Source organism: Charadrius vociferus, unplaced genomic scaffold (assembly GCF_000708025.1).
Source record: "Charadrius vociferus isolate BGI_N301 unplaced genomic scaffold, ASM70802v2 scaffold213, whole genome shotgun sequence".
In the NCBI taxonomy this organism is placed as follows: domain Eukaryota; kingdom Metazoa; phylum Chordata; class Aves; order Charadriiformes; family Charadriidae; genus Charadrius; species Charadrius vociferus.
The window spans coordinates 2427802-2455140 of NW_009647828.1; the positions used below are offsets into that span (position 1 = coordinate 2427802).

The 27339-nt window shown below is 36.4% G+C and overlaps 1 protein-coding gene across 5 annotated transcripts in view; it reads left to right on the top strand.

Moving 5' to 3' along the window:
- CTNNA2 (catenin (cadherin-associated protein), alpha 2) overlaps positions 1–27339 on the top strand; it is a 460517-nt gene that overhangs the window by 154965 nt on the left and 278213 nt on the right. The window contains exon 8 of one of the 5 annotated variants that reach the window (XM_009882503.1): positions 6088–6098. The exons of 3 other annotated variants lie outside the window; for them this stretch is intronic. In XM_009882503.1, coding sequence (XP_009880805.1) covers positions 6088–6098 — 11 coding nt within the window. Of the gene's footprint in view, positions 1–6087; positions 6099–18038; positions 18057–27339 lie in introns of all 5 variants that reach the window. One more of the 5 variants, XM_009882504.1, reaches the window with a different exon arrangement.

Consider the following 27339-nt stretch of genomic DNA (forward strand, 5'->3'; position numbering starts at 1 on the left):
TCACTCAGAGGTCAAGTGGGAGAAATTCCATGGGAAGCTTCCATGGAGGAAAAAGGAGCTAGTTAGCTGGGAGTTTTTCAAGAATGCTCTCCTGGAAGCACAAAAAGCTAAGAGAGCTAAAAGAGACTCCCTTGGCTTAAGTGTGAGCTTCTGAGTATGCTTTAAATCAAAAGAGAAGTGTACCAGAGATGGAAAAGCAGATGAATACCCATTGAGAACTACAAGGGCATTGCCAGGGCATGCAGAGATGAAGTTAGAAAAGAAAAAGCTCAGCTCGAATTGCAATTGGCCAGAGATGTCAGAAACTGCAAGAAAGTGTTCTTCAGGTACATTAACAACAAGCAGAAACAGAAGGAAAATATTGGCTTGTTGTTAAACAGGAGAGGTGAATTAGTCACCGACAACACTGAAAAGGCAGAGGTTCTCAACATTTTCTTCATCTCTGTCTTTACTAACCCTATTGGGCTCCAGGCCTTGGGAACAAAAACCCCACGTTGATGCCAACACAGACCCACTGCCAGTGAAGGAAGAATTGGTATGTGAACTGTTACAGCACCTTGACCCCTACAAGTCTATGGGCCCTGATAATATCCATCTGAGGGTGTTCAGAGAGCTGGCTGATGTCATTGCAAGGCCACTCTCCATAATCTTCAAGAAGTCATGGAGATAGGGGGATGTCCGAGAAGCCTGGAAGAAGGCTAATGTCACCCCCATCTACAAGAAGTGCTTAAAGGAGGATCCAGGAAATTACAGGCCCATCAGTCTTGCTTCAGTCCCTGGGAAAGTTATGGAATGAATCCTCCTGGGGGCTATCACAAATCAAACAAAGCACACCATTGGGAAAAGCCAGCACGGATTCACCAAGGGCAAACTGTGCTTGACAAACCTGATTGCCTTCTACGATAAAGTAACCAGCTCGGTTGATGAGGAGTAAGCGGTGGACTTTGTCTACCTGGATTTCTCCAAAGCTTTTAACACAGCTCCCCACAGCATCCTTTGAGAGTAAATGATCCAGTATTTAAAGACTGGCTACAGAGGAGATGGAGACTCCCTTTTTGCAAGGAGTCACATGGAAAAGACAAGGAACTGTAGGCACAAATTACTCCTGGGGAGATTCCGACTGGACATAAGAGAAAAAAAAATCACAATGAGAACAATCAGCCATTGGAATAATCTTTCCAGGGAAGTGGTGGATTTCCCAGCATTGGACGCTTTTAAGATTCAGTTGGACATAGTGCTGGGCCATCTTATCTAGACTGTGCTTTTGCCAAGAAAGGTTGGACCAGATGATTCTTGAGGTCCCTTCCAACCTGGTATTCTATGATTCCATGAAAATAGTTGTACCTAAGCTGAAAGTTTTACATTTTGCCATAAGGTTGAACTAAGTCATGCGTGAATAGTGGACCTTGTTATTCCATGTTGTAGTTCAGGCTGGGTTTTGTGTACCGACTATGGGTTGGCAATAGTAAACTGCTAATACATTTGATTGCCATAATTAAAGGCATTTGATTACATCAGCTTGGAACATTTTCTATAATATGATTAAAATCACACTGGAACACATTCAGCAGTTTTACACTTCAATAATATACAATATGCAATGAAAACCTGGCAGCAGGCTGATGAATTCAATGTTGCATGCAGGAATACAGAGTAAGCACAATTACAGTGTTTCAGAAGTAGTGGACAAGTAATGCATTTCAACGAATTTTGCTTTTGTCTTTGCTTAGTCTTCAAAATGAAGCTTCACGTTTCACAACTGCAACTTGTAACTCGTTCAACTTGGTGTTAATAGTTATTTTTTAAACTGTTCAAAGATCGGGATACATGCTTTATTATTTGTACGTACTGCACATTTTAAATTACACGCTTACCTGAATTGTTTTCTTCACTTAAACGTATTGTTTGGTTTGCTTCCTACTTCTTTTCTTCCCTCTGTTGTTTTCAAAACCCAATGTATATTACTTATTTTTTTGCTCTAACCTTTTTTTTTTTTCTTTTTTTCTTTTAAATCTCCCATTCTTCATCTCTTCCACTGGGAGTCTTTCGTTCTTCCGTTTCTCTCAATTTACTTCTCCCCAGTATAGAAAGCATCCATGCTGTTATCACTAAAGGTACGCTACTTGAAAGTGCCTTTCTTCTAAGTTAAAGGTCTAGGGGAGACTCTCTTTAGTCAGTTTGCTCCCTTTGTTTCCTTCAGTGCTATCAGGTTGTCTGTTTTCCTTTATTACTTGTAAATTCTCTAAAACCTAGAGAAAGAATCAATGCAAAAGGACATGGTGAGTTGAACCTTAAGGGTAACAAAAATTGAGACTGAGCTGCCACGAATCAAACAGTTGAATGGTGCAGAACTGCCAAAATGGTAAAATAATACAATTTTGTCTGTACTATTACCTTATTTGTTTGTCTCTGTTTTCTCATACTGTACATTTTTTTAAGCTATGTGTATGTTTTATTGGTACTAAGCAGCATAAAATTATTTGTTGAGCATTAGGGTAATAACACATTTCGGTAAATCTGTTATTCATATTTTTGAATCTTTATCAGCGAAATTTTTATCTATAAAATGAGAGTTAACTTCTCTGCATAGTTTTACTAGATAAATCAACTTCAACCTTACTGAAAGTGTAAGGTCTCAAAGTGCTATCTTGCCAGTCTCAAGATTTAGGCTGGAAAAATTGCTGATGAAATTGCATCAAAACCGAAGAACTTCCTTATGCCTTTGAAATGAAAAGTCACAGCACTAACAAGTGATAGAACAGGCTTCCCATGACAACAATTTTACTGTACCAAACTGCAAAATAAAATTAATTGTACTCTAGGGTAAAGCAAGACTCTGGTGTCAGAGATGAGAAAAAGTTGGTAGAAATTTGTGTGATAGGAGCAGACCTGTAGAAAAAGGAGTGCAAGTGTAGGACAAAGGAGTTTGTGCTGAGGACCTGATGTCCACATCATACCCATTTCAGAAGGGTTTGTGGTGACCTAGGTCTAGTCTGGACTCATGGCATGAACACCTGGCAGTGGCTGGAGCTCATGAATCACACCACCTGGTTTAGTTTTATCTGAAATAAGTCTAGTCCATATATCCGAAGTCCACGCTGGGATATGAACCAAAATGCAGTAAATGGGAACCAACAGAGGAACAATCCTAAAATGCAAATGTAGAGTCACTCTCAGTTCCTAAATTGTTCCTCTACAGAGTTTTATCTACAGAGAGACATCTGGATCGACGAATATCCACCCTATGCCAGCTTTGGAGTCACGTATCATAACTCTGTTCCTCTGGTTAAACATTTTTCTCTTTGCTGTCATGTTATGACTAGTAGTTTCCACTTGATGCCCGTGAATCAAATCATTGTTATTTTCAAAAGAATTCACAAATAATACGGAATTCTAAGTGCCAGGTGGTGTTTCTTATATGTTCAAATAACACGATTACATTTAAAAAAGCTGTCACTACAAAACTAAAATAAAAAATGAAAATGCTAAAAAAAAAAAAAAGCCAGTGTTATTGCTCATAATTTGATTTACTGCATTTTATATCCCTTTTCTGGTAGGTGGTAATCTTCTCCAAATTTAAATGAAATACTCTACTTTGTCATGGGAGTATGCATGCAGAAAAAAAACCACTTTCCTGGGATTGATGGATAATTATTTTTCCATCTTAACCAGAGGATTTAATCATACTGAAATTGTATGATATTAAAAATTTACTTGTAGTGCTTTGCATTTTGATTGTTGTATTCTCTTTAAAAAGAAGTGTTTAGGTAATACAGTAGTTTATTTCATTAAATGAATGTGATGTTGTGAGAACTTTTACCACAACCACCAGCAGATATTGTCTGTATCAACTCAAACATTCAAAAAAACTTGCCATCTCACATATTATAATCAAGACCTTGTGTGTCATTCTTGTTCACGGCAAAGTTTACTTAAACTTGAGTGAATTTAGGTTTCACTTATTACTATAGGCTGCCCAACATTCAGTATATAAATAAAATCAAAATTAGTTGGGATATAATTGAAGGGTAATAGAATTCTCTCACACAGGCTGAAAAGTCATTATTACCACTTATATTTGATACATCAATGTTTATTTATAGGCTGAAATGGTGGGGGCGATTGAATTTCTTTAAAATATTTTTATGATCTGTCAGTCAGCATTATACTACTGCACAATGAATTAAAAGTGATAGAAATTGTCAGAATTACTGTGAACGTAATGTCAAAGTTGGTAAAATAACACAGACACAAGACGGCTTTTAAAACAAGAGTTACAGTGGAAAATGCCAGTGGAATTTTTGGCTTTAGTTTTCACTGGTATACATGGGAGAAAAGACCTTCTTGTTGATAACTTGATATTGTGTGTCTGTGACTTTTATTTTTGAAACCTTGGTTCCTACTTAGGAAGATCATAAGAGTTGTATTTGGAAAATGATAAGATCCGTCCACTTGCATACACCACTATGTGAGACAGGACCGTCCCACAGAAATAAGCAAGCCTGTTCTTGAAAATTGAGAACTGTGTCTGGGAAATATTTAAGAGTATATCCACATGTCAAATTAAGTGGAAAATACTTGCTCATCAGCTAACTCCAAAGGTAGAAACAAACCCAAACAAGCAGATTTTTTTTTTAAAAGAGAGATAATCATACAAAATATTGTTTTAATTTCTTGCCAGGTATTAAAAGACAAAGGACTCAATATTTTTCTTTTATTTTTAAAAGGAAAAAAATATGCAATGGAAAAATAAGTTACAAAGAGAGAAATGAGATTTTGGAAAAAAATAGAAAAATAAGACCAGGACACAACTGTCATAGTGAGTCAGATAGTAGACCTTTAGCTCGCTGTCCTGGTGGTGGTGTTTGCCAGTAGCAGATGCTTAGCAAAGAGCGCAAGGAGCAAGGAAAGCGTGGGGTGAGCTTTTCCCTGCTGTATCCTCCAAGCTTCCATGCAGCTGTGATTTAGAAACTTCCTGAGCTGAAATTAGCATTTGAATCACTGTTTTAATAGCCATCAATGGACCTATAATCCACTCATTTTGCTAAAGACTTATTGAACCCACTCGTATGTTTGAGCTCCCCTGCAACGAGTTTCTGAAATTAATTAGGTATTGTATGAAATAATAATTATTGTTGTTCATTTTAAATGTGCTACCTGATTATCCTATTTTAGATCTCCTAATTTATTGATTAGTGGCCAAGTTACGAAGTAATGGTCTCTCCCTTTCCCTCTTTTGCTGACTTAATAATGATTTCCTTTGTTTAGAACCTGAACTGCTGCACCTACTAGTCTCTCAAGAGATGCTAAGCCCTTGAATATCTATTTTGTTTTGTCATTTTATTCTTAAAGAAAGAATACTCTGGTCTTACAATGTATATATGATTATCTTTTTAACCTATGATTTTTTATATAATGTTTAGGACCTTGGTGCTATGTAATAAGTTGATTTAAAAAATGTGGAGGCAGTGCTCGTATTCAATGGAATAATATCTTTGAAGAAAGATGTTGTGATAAGTCATGCTGTACAATTTATTAGCCTTAGGTGGACAGTTAGAGGATTGCTTTGCATCTTCACAGAACTGAAAAGAATGAGGTCAAAACCAAATCTATGCAGAGCTCATTTTCAGCCAAGTGTTTTGGTAATATTTTTCTTAGAATTGCCTGTGCTGTTAGAAGAAAATGGTACTAGTACTAGACTGGAGTGGTGAATATCCAGAGAAGGTATCTACTTTGGTATTCACAGTTACTAACAGCAGCACTGAAATACAACATGACAAGTTTATGCTGACGTTACACAGTTATCTTTGAGTGACCTTTGGCTTCCAGTTAGCTACAGCTGAATAATATTGACAAATCAGGGTGGATCATTTTAATTTGTATTTAATACAATTTGCTAATTACTCTTGAAATTAGATTTTCAGGAGGTTTCATTGTAATGTTGGAAAAGGATATCGAGGAAGGAATTGAAAACTTGCAGCAATAAGCACAATGCCTTAATTTTAGGCTATTTCGGTAAAACATTACTGCCATTTTAACAACAAACAAGGGATCAAAATAAGAAGTGGATGCTCGGGAAAAAATGAGAAAGTAATAAAGTTACAGCTAGCTGTTTAATGGGATGTGATGATGAGGACAATAAGTTTGCAGATTTGACATGCGTTCTCTCCGTTTTGCCTAGATTCATTTGCAGTGTTAGGCACATTCCTTAGATTTCCTTAATCCATGTGTACTTTTTTAAAGAAAAAACTTTAATGTGGGCCATCATATGTTAATTCATAATGTACTAAGGTAATTTGCTTTTGCTAGCATTATAGAAATAATTACAGTAGTGTAAAATGAGTTGCTGGTCTTCCCAAATTAATTGAAGAATAATGAGATTAGTCATGAGTAGGAGGGAGTCCAGCAGAATTTTAACATGGAAGAGCAAATTGGGATTATGTGGAATATACCATTTTTTGTCCCCCTTCTGTTAAAAAAGGAAATATTCTATTGTGTGAATGGGTTTTCGTAGGGTGTTATGTGGTTGCTGAGTGGATGAGCTCAAGAGATAAAACCTCCCCGTGAGTGACTATATGGTGTAGTTCCATACATCACAAAGATAAGAAACCAATGATGAGAATTCATAGGCAATAACCACTTAACGGCGTGCTGCACACACAATTCTTTCTGAATGTGGCAAAGAATCAGGCTATGCTTTTAAAAAATTATGAATTAAAGTCTTAACAAGATGAAGGTATCTCCATCAGAGACACACTCTCATGAGAAGAACAGGCAGGAGTGAGAGGTAAAGAGGAAGGATTCCAGGTACTTCTGGAGGCTTTCTGCTTCCAAGGTGCTTTCACTGGCCCTGTCTGTGGGGTGGAAGAGTAAAGAGCTGAGGGTAGAGGTGTCCAAGGCTTCAATCTGTCCCTAATCCTCATGGAACAGGAATCTCCTTTTACCAGTTGCCTTAAATAGGTTATGAACGGCTCATCGCAAGTTGTCACTGGTGTTTTAACTTGGACAAATGCATGTAGATTTATAGATTTGTCATTCTTTTTGTATGCTCAGAAGTATTCAGGTTTTCTCAACTTACAGCAAATTAATGTGATGGAAAAGTACATCGTGATTTAATAATTTTGGAGACTTCATTTTATTTCAGATAATCAGACAGGCTAATTAGATTGCTGAATTTCACAGAAACATTTTGTCTAATCAAGGTCTTGGACAACAGGGGATTTGCAGAAATGAACACATCTTTTCTTATTAAACATTGTCAAACTAAGAGATCTCACATCGTATGATATGTTAAGAAAGACACTTTTCCAATCACAGACGTCATTTTGCCATTTTAAGTAATGCAAATAGAAATGTTGTGAAAATCTAGAAATTAATTACAAAGGCAATAGGTAAAGCAAGGTAAGTGGGAAGTTTGACTTTCCAGTTACTCTAACTTTTGTCATTAATGAGGTAAATTAAAACCTGGAAAAAAAAAACCAAACTGTCATGGGCTGTTTGTTCTGGAATAGGGTCTGCATAGATCAGATAGCATCCTAGGCTTTTCCTTAAACTACTTTTTTAAAGCATTATAATTTTCTTCCCGTACAGTTTGTTGATAGTCTGACAGCAGCCTGCAGCACGGTATGAAAGCCTGGAGAGTGACCCGATGCTATTTTGTACTTTGAGGTTGTGCTTTGAAAAAAAAAAAACAAAACCAAAACAACTTCGGACAAACAAGTCTGTTTTTGTTATTATAGTAGATATGATGCAATGTTCTTGGACATCTAATTTTAAATCATAGTTACTTATGTTACTGTGGCTTTGAATGATTATCAGCTCATGTGGTGAGATGTTAGGTAGCTCAAGAAATATCACAATATTTCTGAAGTTCTTGGTTAATGATCTGCTTTAAAAAGAACTTTTGAAGCTATGAGAAAGAAGTTAGACCTATGCAAGAGACATGAATGTTATCAAAATAAGCAAACATTGAAGCTTTCTTTTGGAGCGTTTCTCAATGCTCCTCAAGACTAACACCTAGTTCAGGTTGTGTTATATCAAGTGGTGGCTTACTGAGATTTGCAGAGGTGCGTTGCAGGCTGTTATGTTTCCTTTAACAAGTCAGTTTTTCAAGTACTTTAAGGCAACCTCAGAAATGAAATTGGATAGTTCCTAAATTGTCAAAGGATGTCAGGGTTCTGGAAATGTTATTTTTAGTACAACTGTGCTGGCCTGTCTCTTGCCTGAGGTTATTTATGGAACATTCCCAAGGTGGTTTGCATTTGCCAAGAAAAAAGTTCTTACGCCCTTGACATCTGCATTCTGTATCGCCACTTATAATGTCACAAAATTTTATTTTTCTTCCACAAATGGTGCTTGTTCCAGACACTAGGCACTTCTGAATTTCCTCTTTTGGAAGACATTTGACCTGACACCTTTTAGGTGGTTTTGAACTGCTTCTGCAGGTCCCTTTTCCTATTCCACCTTAGGAAAACCTTAGGAAGAGTGTGCGTGCGTAGCCCGTGAGATGAGTAAGGAGGCTGAGGCAGTGGTGGTAAGGACAGGTTTGAGACAGACTCTCAGACTCTCCCAAATATGGTGAATCTAAATATCATAGAAGTGGTGTGTAACGTGAGTGGCAGGACTTTGCAGGGGGTGCAACGAGAGCTTGCAGAAAAGCTGGCTTTCCTGTAGGTACCTCTGTGTGACAGAGAGTATTGGAATCATGGAAGCAATTTTTAGGATGCACAAATGAGTTTTGGTGCGGACACGACTTGGATGCCGCTGTGGATACAGCTCTTGGAAGCAGTAGAACCGTCACCAGTGAAGATGTATTTTGTGTCTAAACTGCAGAGTCTAAAAGATGACATACTGACATTTTAATTATTTATTTATTTTACATTACTCCTAAAAACAAGCAGTAAGTAAACTAGATAATTTGAATCCATGATCTTTAATATATGAATTATTAGAAGATATACATTAAAAATATAGTTACAACTAGGTATTAGATATTAGCTACTAGGTCAGTTAGGGACCGAAAGTGCAGTGCTATATGTTCCTCTTTGTACATGAAAACTGTTGACAACAGAAGAGCAGAAGTTCCTTGGGATTCTTTTCCCCATAGAATCGTATCCCAGAAATAGTGGCAAATTTGTTCTGAAAAATACTGAATATTCTAGAACCTGAGCAGGAGTGATGTGTATGTTATCTGGGGCTCTGTGCATCACCGAACAGCCGGTGACATGAACGCTGTGGTTTGTGCTTTGATGTAATTCATTTCCTTCCTTCCCTTCTTCTGTACTACAAACAGCCCATCTGTTAAAGTGAGTAGATTGTAGACAGCATTTTAACTTTTGGTGTGTGAAGTATTTTTGATGTTTTCTGTAGAAATATGAGGCCCTCATAAATCTGCAATGTACTGATTCTCTGCAGTGAAGGGTGGTGTGTTGTTTTTTTTTTTCTTCTGCATGTGAGAGTTGAGAAATTGTAGATCAGTATAAATAATGACAAAGAGAATCAACAGTAGCGATTGGCTTATTTCTGATTTTCTCCTTTTCGGAAAAATATTGCAAAACCCATGAGAAGAACTATCATAAACCATCTGCTATTGCCAGGTGATCTCGATCTTTTTCACTTTGATTTTCTTTTGATGAGTATGGCACACAAATTGGATTTTTCTTGTTGGCTGAGTGTCTGCATTATGCTCTCACCTTAGATAGCCGACACTTTCATTACAGAGTTACAATTAGACATTAGCATGAAAACATTTCATTACTCTGTATAAATGATGGTACTTGTTGCACAATTATACTATTGAATTTGACCATAATAATTTAAAATGTTAGTAAAATAAGTGAATATTATTTATGATTTACAAGGTTTAGGGTTTTTTTTTTTAGATTTAACCACAAGACTACTGATTCACAAGCAAAGTCTGTACTGAGTCCTTGGTGTCAAATACCGAGAGCCATCAGTAGGACTAACTGGCAACATATATAGGATACTTGAGGCTGAATTAAATGATGGCTTTTGCATGGTTCATCCAATTTACAGTAGCATAGTTACAGATTGGCCTGGTCCCACTAAGGATATTGGTTTGATTGCTGTGAGTGCAGCTTCCATGAAAGCACTGAGGATGGAGGTTGGACACATTTGTAGGCTTGAACAATGCTTCGTAGCCATCATCCCTTCTTCTGTACTACTGAAGTAAGATAAGATTTTGCCATGCCCTACTTGAACTATAAATCCTAAATATTTGTGTTTCTTCTGATTTCTCACAAATCTCTTTATTTTTCAATTGAAAACCAAATATCTCTAAAACAGTTTTAGGCACTGGGCATGGTCAGTTTGTCATCCCCCAGATGGTAACATAGGAGCCAGATGGATAGTTTCATCCCTTTTTTTTTTCCACAGCAGTACAATGGAATATCTGATACTAAGTCAATCTTTTTCATGTCTGTTTTGTTTAAAAAGCCTTTAATAGTATATTTCTGAGGTTTTTATTATTTTTAGATAAGATTATATTATTTTCAGTTTTTTTGACCTCCTCTAAATACTGCCATATCAGAGAGGGAGTTTTTAAAATGTGGTTATTTCACATAGCCATCATAGATTTGTTACAAAATTATGCTGCTGTTCTTAACAGTACTTTCCTGGTATCTATTTTCAAATCTCTTGGTACTATGTTTGGTAAAGATAAGAGTTAAATTTATAGCATTAACATTTCACCACATACAATATTATTACTTTTAAGTCTTCCTTTGACACTGCCATGTTTATTCATTTTTGCTGGTTGTTCTTTCCATCCTTACTCTTGTCATTAAAGTGACAGTCAAAACAGCATTGTTATAAATTAAGCCAAACTGTAAACTTCCTGGAGTGTTACTGGAGGATGTGTCTCTTAAAATGTTTTTTGTATTCTTTAATTACCAAAGAGAATTTAGATGATGAACCTTGGAAAGCACAAGAAAATGCACAGTGAAAATCTGATTTTGTATTTTGAAATTAATCAGAGGAATTCAGTGCTGACCATCAGTGGTTCTCCTTGGCATCCTGGATGAGTTGTACTGACTGTCAGATTGTCAAGTCTTTGTCTGAAGGTCACAGTCCTAAAGTTAGTGTGGGACTAAACCCCACACCTGTTTTGTATTTTAAAGAGGGTTCTTTTCTAATGTGGGTAAAAGGCTGAATCGTCAAGCTTCCTAACATGGTGAGTTTTTCATTGGCAGCTCTGCATGGTGCCATCTTGTAGACCTCTTAGGTTATTGGAATATCAATCTACATGATAGATTAACAGAATATTATTTTTTTAATTGAAAGCTAATTCCTCCTACAATAAGAATTAAAATGTATTAAACATCTTTCTTCCTTTTTTCCTCTGCAATTTTATTTTTAACTAGAAATCTCTTTTAGTTCTTTTATTTGGCTGACAATTCTCTGCAAGATTGGATTAGTGGCCTAGCTGTCATTATAATGATGGGGGAAGTTAAACCTCTAGATATAATAGTCCTGATTGGTACATTAAATGTGAAAACTTGGAGTCTGCAAAATACTGAAGAATGCCTCACAAATAATAATAATGAATGAAAAAAAAAATCCAGATCAGAATAATTTAGAAGATTTTGAATGTGTGAAAGTAGGTTGGATGATGAGGATGATGATGATTATTAATGCTGATCCTAATTATAGAGAGTGCTACATATGCCTTTAAAAGAATCACAGGTTTGATTTTGGAATCCTTTTTGCATTGATTATATATTGTCATCTATTTGGCTGTAGATGACAACTCAAAAGGACTGAACCTGATGGTAGAAAATGACACATTTGGAGTCACCAGGGGAAGCCAGGACATGTAGGAATGTGGGATCAGACTAGATATAAGGAAGAAATTTTTTATGATGAGGGTGGTGAAACTGTGGAACAGGTTGCCCAGAGAGGTGGTAGATGCCCCACCTCTGAGAACATTCAAGGTCAGTTTGACAGGGTTCTGAGCAACATGATCTAGTTGAAGATGTCCCTGCTGATTGCAGGGGTGTTTGACAACATGATCTTTAGAGGTCCCTTCCAACCCAAACTATTATATGATTCTATGAATCTATGATCTTTCTAAAGAAAATTCCTTGTAAAAAAAAGTAGAGTTGACAAATGCTTGAAGTTAATGAGCATCACCAAGCGTGTGTGAAACAAGTAACGTTTCATGACTCTTTCTCTTTTGATGCAGACCGATAAAATGTTTGATTTTTTTAATTTTCCACCAACTCTTGAGACAGTCTGTATACACTGAAGTCCTTGGATAGTGGCAAAATAGAACTAAATGCCTCCGAATGTTTGCAGTTTCTGTGATGTGTTGTTTTTGTGATAGTTCTGGGAAGCATGATTAGGAAAGCCTTGTAAATTTACAAATATCAATCTTACAAAATGAAAAATGCTCACTTTGGTAAGGTTGTGTTTCACTCACTGTCACTGTTGATTTGAAGTTTTAGGTAGAGGATAACAAAAGAGATTTTTTTTTCCACCTCTAATCGCTGTTTCTGACAAATTCAGAACTGATGGAATATGACATTAAGAAAGAAAAGGAAAAAGAACAAGCAAAACCACTGCTTTGTGCCATTAGGGATTTTTTTTTTGTGTTGGGTGACATTTTGGGGATAGGCTGCAATTATTTGTTGAGTATTGTACTTTTGAGTTGAAGGAGGAAGAGACGTTCTCTCATTTTCTCTTTTTCTTCATATGCTGATGATAATATTTCATACACGTTCTTTTGTTTCCTTTTATATTTTATTATTTTTATACTGCTACAACCCTATTAAGAAGACCCCATATTTGATCATCTAGGCCATTGCTTCTTTTCTTACCCCTTTTTCTCTGGACGTTTCTAACTGCCCTCACAATTTCCTGTCTTCAGTCCATACTTCGCCGTTTTTCATTTTCTTGCTTTTGGAAATATTTTAGTTCTGTTGATCCACATAAACAGCTTTTTTAATATGTCCTATCATGAAACTAAGACAATTTAGCCAATAGACATCTACATATGTTTTTCTATGTCTATGGGACTTTTTGGTTATTCCAGGCTGTATGGATTTCTCTGCAAAAAGATACAAAATAAATCTTGCCCAGTTAACCTTTCCAGTCCCTCAGGCAAGTGCAATAAATTGCCCATGTTGCAGAGTTGTTAATATTAGAAAATGTATAATTTAAAATTAGACTATGAAATATATGAATTTCTGCCATAAGGTGGTTTTACCATTTATTGTTACAAGCGATGCAGACAGTTAATAAACCTGAGGAAGAACAGAAGGAAAAGTACTATTCTCTCCTTCATCATGTTAGTTGTCTGTAAGATGACGGGCCTTTTCTAATGTAATGCGTATGCCTGTTCTATTGTATTGGTGCTTTACATAACAAGAGAAAAGAGAGAAAAAAATAGTCAGAGAGAAGAGTATAAAACCACTCTATCTCTTTACTTAGGGCTTTATCCAGAACCGATTAAAATCCAGTTAAATCACTGAAGTACAACATGCACATTTAAAAATAGGAAAAATGATTGGAAATCGGTGAGATCAGCAAAGCTACTTGAAACTACATTTGCATTCTTTCTTCAGACTGATAAAATTTCAAGTTGCTTGTATCCACACAAACAGCTAGTTTGATCTGCAGATAACGTCAAAGTCAAGCTCGTAATTATGGAGGAGATTCATGGTGCTTTGCCTTGCTTAAATCACCGAACCAAAATTTTCTTTTGAGCAAGAAGCAAGCCCAAAGCAAAATTACTCCTTTCAGCAAGCATTTCTCATGATAAAGCCAAATCTCACGTAACTGCTTAAATTACCGGTACTATATGTACAAGGAATCAAGGGTGAGGGAGAGAGTATATTAAACTCCTTTAATCTTTGCTTCAGCAAAGCCATGCACTGCGCAAGTCCATTTTTGTTCATCTTTGTGCTCCCTGCTATTTTACTTCACTGCTTGCAATTATTTGTAGTATATATAATAACATAATTGTTTAATTTTATGATAATGTTTATGTATTCAAAATTGTACTCAAGTTTCTGCGGGAACTGGTACACTTGTAGCAATAGGAGATTATGGAAATATTTCTGAAAAAAACAGGCCAAAACTATTGTTATGTTTACTTATAACATTTAACAATTTATTTTTTTTTGTTGCTCCTCTTCTGCCCTTGAACTGTGTAGTTGCAGTGGAATAGCAGAAAGATATAATTTAATCTAAAAGAACATGCTATGTTGAAAGTAACTTCAAAGCTATGATTAAACGTACTTACAATAATTAGTTTCAAAGCATTCTAATTCCTAGCAGTGTTTGAAGAATTCGGCATCTAATGAAGTAAAATAAATTACACACCACTTTGTTCATTGAATAACCAATTTTCTTCTTCTAACTACCATTTATCAACAGAGCCTTTCACTAGAAAACTTCTCAGCTCTGCTTTAAATATACTCAGACCCAAGCGCACTCCTCATTCCACCTCCCCCCACACACAATGAGCTCGATTATAACACCTTCGTTGGATTATAATGTACAAAAACTAACAGTTCACTTTGGATTAAGAATTGAATCAAAAGAAAGGAAATGTTCAGTGCAAGCTCTGTAATCCTTTGCTTTAAAGGATTCCTGTTAGTATTGATGAAAGAGGAAAAACTGCATTTCCAAAATTCTATTTTCTGATATTCTTAAGTAATACTAAATTGAGAAGCTCCATGTGCTGTATGATTTGATCTGTAATTTCTTGTGGAGGAAACAGGAAACTTTGTGTTTGCCATCATTGATTCGCACCAGGTCAATAGGTTACTGTTTTGGATGACTGAAGCAAAAAATACAGTATTTCTATATCCACAAGTAATCTCCCTGACATTAGTGAAAATCTTTACCTCGCATTTTGACCAGAGGATGTGAAGTATCATGTCATTTCCCTCCCAGCAACGCACTTCAGTGGCAACAAGAAAATTTGGATGAGAAATTGAGAGGAACGGAGAAATTTCCATGTGAGATTGAGTGCAATGGGAAAAGGGACAAGCTGGTGGTCATACAGCCTGGCTTTCTTGCTTTTTATATATTTCAGGTGCAATAAGAAAGTAAAATTAATTGACATTTCTTATGGACTATAAATTATTTGCAGTACAATTTATGAGGCAACTCTTCTGCTTATTATGTTATGCTGGAAATACAAAAGAGTGAGCTGAAATTGGGACTCTGTAGAACTGGGGGAAACCAGCACACAGAAATCCCTGATGCCATGGGGACATCAAAAAGTACACTAGAAGAAAACAAAATTGGCAAGAGGTCTTATTGTTCCTAGCAAATCTGAAGTTATCTAGGTCCTTTAATGGGGTTTAAGTTCTTATCGTCTTATGTGGTCACGCTAAATTATTTTTCCTAAAGTAGGAATGTAGTACAATTAGACTTTCTAAATGCCCATTTAACAAGAAAACCATCATGCTCGTTACTTTTCCTGTCTTAGAATCAAATAATTTATTAGTTTATTCTACTGTAGTTTGCAGCATCTCTTGATGATCTGTACAGCTTGAATACCTAGGGTCAAAAAAGGAAAATCACCTCTTTCTCCCTTCTCCAGTTTGACTTTTTTTGGTACTAGGAAAATTGGGCTAGACATTTATTCTTTCATTTATTTCTTCATTCATTCTTTTTTTTTTTTTTTTAATCTATTTGTATATGTATATTTATGTCACAGTTCATATTGGGCCTGGCTAAATTTATAGTTTGCGTACTATCCATACATGTACTCACAAGCAATATGGCTAATCATTCCTAAGCCTATTAACTTGAATAACAGAATTTGAAAGGATTATTTCATAAGGGTCATATAGTAAGTGTTTACTGCATTAGACAGTCTGTTGAGATGCAATAGTAATATTAAAAATGACAAAAACGCCAGAATAATAATTTAATAGTAATTTTGAGAAACAATACGACTTACTTATTGCTAAGGACCATAACATATCAAAATGGGCTTGCTTGTACTTTTAAAATGTTAGTCTGAAGCCCCTGGGAAACTGGAGACAATTTTTAAACAAGTTTTCTCATTAATTTTCCATTTATAATGAGTATTGTGCAGGAACATTTTAAACCCCTTGGGAATAGTTTGTCATAGATCAGTCTTTCTGTGATGTAATATTTCATTAAGGTAAAGTAATGAATAAGGAGATGCTTTAGATATGTATATCATAATCTAAGAACAGATATCTTGGTAATTACATTTTTATTACCTGATATAAGCAGAAAAGATAAATAGAGGTAACAGAGCAATTATGACACAAACCAATGAAACTTCAGAAATTAAATACTGAAGGAAATACTCTGTCTTTACTCTAGATAGCTTGCTGTCATTTTGTGTTGATTTTTCTGTGTGGATTATTTATTGAAGAAATCCCAGCAATAAAATATGTAGTTTACATGCTTTTCACTGAGGACATGAAGAATTAGAACTGTATTTTCTTATAAAATTGTAACAGATGGTCTTAGCAGACCAAGTTGTTGATTTGGTAATATTATTATAATGCTGTATGGATATAAAATGTGATGCTGAATGTAAGAGAAGTACTCTGTTAAAGTTGTTCTTATTTTACTTAGAAAGCTTTGGTTTCTCTTTGTTACTATGCAGAAATTTTAGGACTATACTTGGCTGTTCCGTGACCATACTGAGCAGGTTTTACTTTTGTTTTGATTTTTGACATCCTGTATAGAAAATACATTCTGTTCTGCTTGCACTGGTTTACCAGACTTAAATATACATATATATATATATATATCAGCCTTTGCACATGGAAGCTGCTGCCTCTGTATTTCTAGCTCTGAAACAAGCCGGTAGGACTAGACTCTTGCATTTGCTTCTTTTCTTTTTTTTTCCTTTTTTTTTTTTTTTCTATAATTCAATATGCCCAATGAATTGCATATCTTCTTTGGAAAACATTTTCTAATACGATTCCTACAACTCTGTGAAAACATAGAACAGCCTAAGCAACAGGAGGTGCCTAGGAAAAAAATATACCCATAGAACAAGTGTGGAGTGATGGTTCCCTAGAATGCTTTCCCAGCCTGTGCTAAATCACAGCTTGTAAAGTAAGAAAAGGCTGAAAATGAAAATGCATTTGTTAAAAAGTTAGGGGACAAGTTTTATTTACAGTACTTCCTTGTGCAGATATTAAAAATGTGTATATAATGTGCATGGTTCTGACTTGTTGTGATTAACTGGCTCCTGTTATTCTTAGTTATATTTTTTGGTAAGTAAATTCAAATTTGTATCAGGATGCAGAAACCAATATTTTCACTACTTTATTTCTAAGGTGGTTCCATACATGTGTTTTTCAAAATGGAGACATATATTCATGCTGACCTAATGTCATATTTGTAAAGTTTAATCAGATTCAGACTTGTTTTTCCTGAAGTTTAAATTTTACTGAGTTATCTCATCTTTTTTTTTTTTTTCAGTAGAAAATATATCTTTATTGAAAGACATAGGTCATAAAAATACAGAGCTGTACAATGAAAAGTGTTTTCAAATATCTTTACTCCCTTTCTTACTTTTAACATATTCACATGATATTTTTTTTCTTTTGCAAAATTCAATGGATTCTTTTGTTTCACTGGGTTATCAAACAGCATCAAAACAAGATATTAAAAAGTTAAAAAAGTTAAAAGGACAAATGAAAGAAAAGAAAAGCCAGATATTTTTTGATGTGTCTGATCTTGCTTTATGTACAGAGATGTGTGTTCAAGGTTGTAAGTTTAGAATAGTGAATTCCCTGTTTTCTTATTGTATTTCTGCTTTTTGATATTAAAGTTGATGTGAGCTCTGCACTTAATGCTCCACTGGAAGTTTCTACATTGATCGTTGGTAGTAATTAGGCTTGTGTGAGAGCATGCCCAGGAAAGGAAAGAAACAATTTTTAGCTGCTAAAGCTAAGTCATTTGTGCTGGCTGGTGAAGCTGAAAGATACCCAGATACTCTTTACGGAAAGACTTCTTGCTCTGCCAACTTTTATTGTGTCCACAGCAGAAAATGCAGGACTTCCCATCAGTTTGATGATCAGTGCCAAGTGTTCTGTATTTTCTAGATTTATTCTGAAAACTACATTTAAAAAAAAAAAAAAAAAATTGTTCTCATCACCTGCATCACCTTGGCTTCTTGACTCCCAGAGACGGATTGCCAAAAAAATTGGGGGAGCACATGAATTCTGCCAGTTACTGCAGTCTGGGAGCTCTGGGCTTCCTGATACAGGTAATATTCCTCAGAGATCAGGAAAGAAAGCAGGTGAGATGGGACCATCAATGTATCAGTGATGTTGACACAATCTCACATGCTATTTTAATCTATATAAATTAGCACTTTCAAGAGGAAACTGCTCAAGCCATAGACAAATTACATTTTTTCTCGATAGTATTAATGGGCCCATCTTGCATGAAATGAACCCTGCTCCTTCTGCTCAGTTGCTTCCTTCTACAGCTATTTCACTCTCTTTAGATCCACTTATAGCCTCCGGCTGTTCCCTTTGGAGGTCATCAGATGGTGGTGGTGAGGCTCAAAGCACTGTCCTTGATTTGGGGCTGCTCTTAGGAGCCTGGGGTACATTATACCAAGACAGGAGACAAGAATTTAGTTTTTGGTGTGCAGCTGGGAAATACCAAGCAGAGGGAAGAGGTTTGTTGGAAGAGCTGGTCCAGTTTTATTTACAAAACAGTGACCAATAGCTAATCATTCAAGAAAAGACAAATCGATAACTCTCTGTTCAGTGTTTTATTCTTACACTTCTCTTCTTGTACAGAAAAAAAAAAAAAGAAAAGAGACCGTCCTTGAATACTTCAACAATGTCACAAAAGAAATCATTGTTTTAGCATACATAGAAGTAAAAGACAAATATTGGCTACATAAAAGGGGCTATTATATTTTTTTTTCCTTTTCTATTTCAAAGGCAAGTCCTGCTTGTCACTCTGCTGTTGAATTTTGCAGAAAGATCAGCTTTTGCAGATCTCAGATTAAATCTCACAACACTGGAGTTGTTCAAGGCAAACTTATGAAAATTAATAACCTGTGAAGGTCACAAGCCTACTTGTTACTGAAAATCAGATAGTTAACCTGTGTTCCTGAATTTGTATTGTAGATCACAGGTACATAAATAAAATTGCTTTCAGAGGTCATCTTATCCTAAAGGAAGAACAGCTAAAATAATGCATATATATATAGATGAAAATATATATTCTATGGAGTATGAGCATGCAGTGTCTCAAAACTGACTGTCTTGTGCATATGATAGCTTTGCCCTCAGGTCATTATTCAGCTTAACCTTGGATATTTGTATAATCACCAGGACTCAAAGTATGGGCACTTTTGACTAATGCAGGGTGTAGTGATAACAGCAAATGTCTTTGTCTATATCTGGAATATTATGTTATTGCTCCTGTAACTCTTTGAACAGGTAAGGTGAAAGATGTGGAAAATCTGAAAAACAATGGGCCATAAATGATAGAGGGACATTAATAATTAAATGCATTACAAGTAAAAAAAAAAAAAAAATCCAGTACAGCAATTCTTAATGATATCTTTCATGGACCATATAAGTCAATGAATTTCAAGTTCAACCATTTGTGCTAAACAAGGTTAAAATGGCTAAAAGACTGACTATATTTTAATGTGCTATAAAGGAATTAAAACCCTCCAGCAGTCCATAAAATATCATCCTTCAGTTCTGAATGCAATGCCCATTACCACAGAAAGATTTAGTCAATCATAGGGCAATAACTAACTCTGTAGGGCTGCTGTAATTGCTAATGTAATTGTATAAATGAGGTTTACCCACTTTTAATTCCACTGTTGTTTATTCATTTAGTAAGAAATAAAGTTTCTTCATTCTTTAAAGAAATGCTATATTTTATACTATTATATTTACTTCATTCATTTAATATGCAGTTAAATTGTCTAATTACTGGTGACATGTGGTATCCAGCATTTAGTTTATTGAAAGGAAAATGCCACATTCATTTACTTTGCTTATCTACACATTTCCAAATAATTGACAATAAAAAGTTATTACTTTTACATGTTTCATTCTAGTATTGCGGTTAACCCCTTGGCTGCCAGGATTTTGCTGATACATGATGCACGGTATTTTTACCGTGTTGCACTGTTCCAACACTCTCAGGGCACCAATGTATCTATCTGTCCTCCCAATAATATTTTAATCAGGTAAAACCCGTCAGCAGTAATATAGCTGAAGTATTTGCTTACCTCTCTGTTGAAAGAAAATGTGGGGTTTTGTTGAAATAAATGTTTTTAGACTTGGATTTTAAGTCTTAAATTCAGATGAGTTACCATCTTCTGAGTGGGGCAGATTGTGGTATCAAAGAGAGACCTACCATTTGGTGTCACAGCCATTACATCCTTCACTGGTAGAAGAGATGACTGCAGTGCCGTATATAGAGGTTGCACAAATGTGTTTGCATTCTTTAGGTCAGGGGCACCTGCTAACCGCCTGCAGCTGAAAAACTACGTGTTGAGCAATGGGCTCCTGTAGGTGAAGGTCCAGAAAGGATAAAAAGCATTGCAATAGCAGAGCGAACATAAAGGTGGAACGAGGCAATGCACCGTCCTTCCCCTTCCTCCCCTCTGATCCCATCTTTTTCTCTCGTCCTTTGTGCAGGACACCGTGCTTGCCTTTAGAAAGAGGAATACTTTTCAATTTCGGTTCTTTCTAATTGTCTCTTTTTATCATCAGAAACTGGCATACTAGGCAAGCAGAAAAGAAAGGAGTTTGCTTGCAAGTTCGTTAGGAACAACAGCAAGTGGGGAGGAGGCAGTCTGAAAAAGTGAGAAAAGCCGCTTTTGTGGTGGGTTTTTTTTTTAGTTTGGTTTTTTTTTTTAAGTTCACTTTGGCTGCTAGGCATCTCGTTCTGAGCAGCAGTAGAGGCACCGCAGCTGTCAGGCTTAGGACGCAGCTATGGTATTGATAATCTTGCTTTCATGTTTCAGCAGTTATATTTCCAACTATAAATGACAGAACCTCTTTTTAATATCCTTTAAAATAAAAGCTAGCGTTTTGTAGACATTGATGGGAATCATGTGGGAAGTATTGCTACTTACTGTGAAAATATGACTTTGTTAAGCTTAGGATAAGAAATGAATGAGATATTTTGAACTAGAAAAAAAAAAAAAGGGTTTATTTCTTTTTTTATCATTAACAAGTGTGATTTGGTAAGCATATGGTCAGTTTTGGAATGGCAGGTCCTCTGCTCCTGATGTAGTTAGCTTTATACAGAATGAAGATTCACATAAAGAGTAAAGGAGGATATCGTAGAATCATCACATCATAGAATAGTTTGGGTTGGAAGGGACCTTTAAAGGTCATCTAGTCCAACCCCCCCTGCATGAGCAGGGATATCTTCAACTAATTAGGTTGCTCAGTGCCCCATCCAACCTGACCTTGAGTGTTTCCAGGGATGGGGTGTCTACCACCTCTCTGAGCAACCTGTTCCAGTGTTTCACCGTATTCATTGTAAAAAAAATTCTTCCTTATATCTAGTCTGAAGACAAAAATCATGTATGGCAAAGAGGAAAGTGTCGTATCTTGGTGTTAGAACCTGTGGATGTTAAGTAGGATGTACAGCACGTGCATTTTCTTACAGCATGATGAGGATTGGAGCTCTGCCAAAAAACAATCGAAAAAGAGTAAGTAGGAATGCTTGCTGTACCAAAAGCAGAAAGGCAGGAGTAAGAATTTTTCCAACTGATACCAAATTGATAGTTAATGACCATAAGGACATCTTAAAGGTGAGAAGAACAAAGAAGAAGAAAAAAAAAAAAAGACAAACTACACATTTTAGAATAATGGATAAACAGGAGGACTTTGTGAAAATAGTTACCATTTTATTAGTCAAGTACAAAAATAATGAATGAAACAAATGTTTATTACATGCAGAATGTATGCTTGTGTCTATTGAGTAAGAAATGTGGAAGAATAAATTACAAATAGATGGAATCTAAACGAGATATTTTCATAATGTGAAAATAAAGCTACAGTTGAGTACATCCTCCTAAATCTAAGAGCAGAAGGAGAGTGGGAACAGAAGAACATGATTAATCTTTAACAGTAAAACTTTTTTCTTGTCACTCTGAATGTCTTGAATCAAAGGCAGCCATGCGTCAGATGTTGAGTTTGAACTAAGTAAATGATAAAAATGCGTGATTTGATGAAGTCAGTGAAAACTACTGATTACTGATATCTGGTCACGCAAAAAGTCTCTTCACTCATCTTTAACATTGGATGGCTAACTTCTCCACGGATTCTCTTCGCTAACTTTCAAAAATTTAAATTTTGAAAAATTACGTGGTTTTAAAAGAGAAAGGGAGGGGACATTTTGGAATTACCTGGCTTTAAAAGTAGGGTAGGTGCCATGGACTGGTATACTCTATTGCTGTAATTATATTTAGGATTTTGCTTTTAAGGAACAAACTTAGAGGAATTTCATTCCTGCCTTCAAACTGTAACATCAATTAACAGTCACCTATTAGCATAAGTTAAATTATTATTGCCATCAGAAAATGAAGTACAGGAAAGCTCACTGCAGAGTTGTGGATTCATTCAGGCAGTGTCAAAGAAATGATAGGGCTTCAATCCTGTATTGCAGTGATTTAGAAATTGATCAGCTTTGCATATGAATGTCTTTGCATCTCCTTGACCTACGCCAGATGGGTGGATTTTGCAGTGTCTTTCGTTCCAAAAAAAAAAAAAAAAAAATCATGTGAGAGAGTCAGTAAGCAAGAGGTGAAGCCATGGTCATATCTGTAACCCCTACACACCTGAGATTTGCATTTCTAGGAAGTCACACTGTCCTTGGTGCAGTTACACCAGGCAATGCTGTCAGACCAAATGCCTTGAAACAATAACACCACTGGGTGTCATTATAGTGAACCCACCTGGAGCACTGTATCCCACTCTGGAGTCTTCACTACAGGAAAAACATGGACTTGTTGCAGTGGGTCCAGAGGAGGGCCAGAGGGATGGAACATGTCTTCTATGAGGAAAAGCTGAGATAGTTGTGGCTGTTTAGCCTGGAGAAGAGAAGGCTCCGGGGAGACCTTATTGTGGCCTTTCAGTACTTAAATGGGGCTTAGCAACAGGAGAAGGCCTAATGGTTTTAAACTAAAAGAGAGTAGATTTAGACTAGATATAAGGAAAAAATGTTTTACAATGAGGGTGGTGAAACACTGGAACATATTGCCCAGAGAGGTGGTAGACACCCCATGCCTGGAAACATTCAAGGTCAGGTTGGACGGGGCTCTGAGCAACTTGATCTAGTTGAAGATGTCCCTGCTCATGCAGTGGGCGTTGGACTAGATGACCTTTAAAGGCCCTTTCCAACCCAAACCACTGTATGATTCTATGATTCAGTGAATGCCAACAGGAGGTAAAGTGAGATCTCTGAGGCAGAAAAGTGCATTTCTAAAATAGTATCTGAAACCCGAAGATTTTAGCTTGGCTTCTTTTTATCCGGCAAGACATGTTGAATATTTAGTTTGTAACTGTATCTTATGCCACCACATGTTAAGGCTAATAAACAAAAGCTGCGGTATATTTTTATGTGATAAAGGTTTTTCTGGGAAAAAAAAAAAACAACACCCCTGTTTTGCTGTTTATTGCTGTCTCTCATAATGACCTCTGGCTTCCTGTGAGCCAGGAGGAATAAGAGGAAAAAAGGACAAAAGCATCCACCAACAAAACCCTTCCTGCAGAGTCTATGTAACAAAAATGAAACATAATTATACATGTGAATTGAAAGAAATTGAGCTCCGTACTGCGTGTAAAGGGCTGAAGCCTATCTATGGTGCTAGAGTAAATTAATTCTAACCTTGTCTCTTTTCTTCTTTCTGCATTACTGGGTACTTCAGAGAGTCAGTGCCGAAAGCTATGTCGGCCCAATAAAATATTTTTGTGTATTTCAAAGCCAACACAATATTATACTGCTGTTTCTTGTCTCCAAATTCATGGAGATATACTTGGAAATACTGTTTTGCCCAAGAGGTTAACTGCATGCTGCGAGAATCTATATTCTTGCTGAAGTTGCCAGAAATTTGTTTCGCAAGAAGAAAATGTGCCGCAGCACATGCTCTTAGTTTTCTTTCTATCTTTGTGTGGAGAGAATGAAGTCAGGATAAATTCCCTGGCTTGCTTATAAAAGTGCATAGTGGAAGCAAAACTGAAAATTATGATTCCCTATGAAGTAGAGGACAAGTTTTGTGTACTACAAGCATGGCTGTGATGTGTATCTCTTCTGCTTTCTTAAATTGCTTTTATAGGATATTCATTATTACTTTAATAGCTTATTGCACATAAGAAAATTTGCTTAATGAATAAAGGATAGGGATCTGTCCTTTGTTTTTGGTGTAGCCTGAAGTGCATGCCACAACACAAACAGCAATTAAAACATCTCTGCTACAATTTTCTACATTCGGGATCATTTATTCGCATTTTTCCTCTTAGTAGTAGAGTTGTAACTGTCTACACTATTGCTGATTTTGTGTTAGATGTCATCATTTCGCTAAACAACAGTGCAAATGGGGTTAAACAGAAGAATTTAAATACCTGTACATATGTATCAGGTGTCCCCTTCAAGTTTCATGCAAATTTCTTAACTAAAGAAAACCACAGCAAAGAATGTGAGAAAGGGCTGTAATAATAACACTTAGGCACTGGAGTGCATTTCTTTCTACTTATAAGGTAATAGACCACAGGTGAATAATATCTGTATTTTAATGAGTTTAAATGAATAAAAGAAACCACCATGTTCCTTGTGATATGTAAATCACTTCTTCCAAACTTTGCAATTTGAAGGTCTTTCTGCTGACACCTATGACTATGGCGCGTGAACAGGAGAGGGAGCGTCATGGGCTGAGCAGGAGCAGTGTGTGCCAAGGCAGGGTCCTCTCCTGTAATCACTAACTACAGGGATTCTGGTTTCATGTTGGTATCAGCTTTTAATTTGCTTTCACCCTGTACCTACTGGCAGCAGTGACTGGCAAAGCCCGCTGTGCCTGGCCCAGCAGCTGCGGTATCTCCTGCAGCCCTTGGGATGCTGTCAGATGACTGTGATGTTGGGGATGGGATGGGATGCAAAGTCCAATATGCATTGTGTTGTAATGTCTTCTCATAGGTGGTTATTTCCAGCTGTCTATAGAATAAGCAGCTGTTACGTCCCTGTAACACTGAGAGATGACAGTTGGTGACTTGTGTGGGACTTGAAGCAGCGATGATTGAACTTCCCGCTTGCGCTGTTTATTGATCTCTCTCATGACTTTAGTAAAGACGTCTCGGATGCCTAGTTTCCTAGCTGTGAAAATAAATAACAGTGTTTTGCATATTAGTTGGAGGTTTCTTTTCCTTGCCGACAACAAGCTGTCGCTTTCTCCACACAGTGGAAATTTTTCCAATTCCCCTCAAAATTGTAAGAATGGTGTCATACGTGGTGGTATTGTTATGACGGGCTAAAGAAACTGAAAATCTTTTTGACAGATGGGGAGAAACAAGGCATTTTCTCCATCACAAGTTAAAGAAAACCCATTAACATCAAAACCTGAAGCTGTGGTATTAGTGTGGTGTCTGTGATGCGATGGCTCTGGCTTCTGCACATGAGGAGCTGCATCCGGGAAAGAGAAATGGTGCTTCTCATGGACAGACTTAGTACAAAGTGATGTGAATGATGGACTGGTTTCCTTCAGCTGATGCCCTCTGTACTGTGATATTTTTTTTTAGACGGGCTTCTCTCCTAGGTCACGATTTTTGTTGTCTTAAATGGTGTGATGCTTGCTGAATCAGCTTGTGGAATGATGAATTTGGGTGTAATGTTTCTGCTTTTTACCACAGAGACCTGTACATGGAAAAAAAACCTGTTTTGGGGGATGGTAATTAGAATTAGCTCCCCCCCCCCCCAAAGTATGTATATATACATGTAAAAGGGATGCATGAACATGAAGGTAAAAGCAGGACGAAAAAATTCTCTGTTTTGTGCTCTAGTGTTTAATTTAGTATCAATATTTAGCACACTTATTCTGGTAACTGTTAAAGTCTCTGTATATTTATTGCTGAATGAGGTTTTTTTAGTCTGTCTTTTAACTAGAGGTTGGGGGGAAATTGGAAAAAAAAATAATCACACCCAAATGTCCCCCAAATGTTGAATTATTTTGAAATATAAGGCAGCAAAACCAGACAAGACACTGTTAACTCTATGTTTTGCATATGTATTTCCCCTTTTTTTCATAAACAACGTAGTTTTAGTATCCTCTTTATTGTCTCCACTTCCCCCCCTCCCTACCCAAGACAGAAAAAATTGAACTGTCAAGTTTTTCTTTTTCCTTCTACTTTTCAGTGTCTCTCAGCCAGCTTTTTTACACCTCGCGGTATATTTATTTCATGTACTTTCACCACCCTTGATCTTTTATAAAGCACAGTGGTCCTTAGTGATAACTGGAGGAAGAACATAGCTGTTCACTGGAAATATGGTAGCTGTTGCTGCAGTCAAGGGAAACTGAGGCAAAGATTTAATGTGAATTTGTTTAAGTACTGCATAACACAGGAGTTTGGACACAAAGTTATTTAAAAACTCATGCAGGTAAAAGTAGATAACTAAATAAGAATTAGATATACTGAAATTGCTTGGTGGTTATGGTCTTTTGTTCAGGACACAAGGTTTTTAACAGAAGACATGAAGACTAACTGGTGTCAATATAATTTCATTTACCATTTGTATTTGCAATTATAATTTCATCACACATTTATGGTGTCATCTTTCTCCATCACTCTGTGCATGTTCATGTCTCTTGTCTTTCAGATTCTAAGCTCTTTAGGATAAAACTATGTTATTATCCTTTTCAACATGGGCATTTAATGTACAATAAATATGAATTTGCTGGGAGACAATTCTGTATTTTAGGAGATATGAATTGTCCGTCCCAGATTTTCATGCTCTGTACCAGACTTGCTTATTCCTAAGATTTTTATTGCTAGATAGGTGCTGCTAGCCGCCAAGGCATAAGTGTAACCATGCGTTGTGATACCGTGATAAATATGTTTATCCGAGAGATCCCTATGCCCCATTTGCAATCAGTAGGAGCAAGAGCTGGAATGTGGTTAGTGCACAGGGGGAGGAATGTCAAATTGTTAACAGCGTCTTGCACCCAGGAGCAGCAGAACAGGTGATTCACAGCTAAACTAAACTGGGCGAGAAAGAAGAAAATGCCTATATACGTTGAATTTTCAGACAGGGAGTGTCAAAGCTCTAGATCATGAAATGAAGGATTGCTTTGAAAACCTGACAGCATTTAAATCCTCCCTC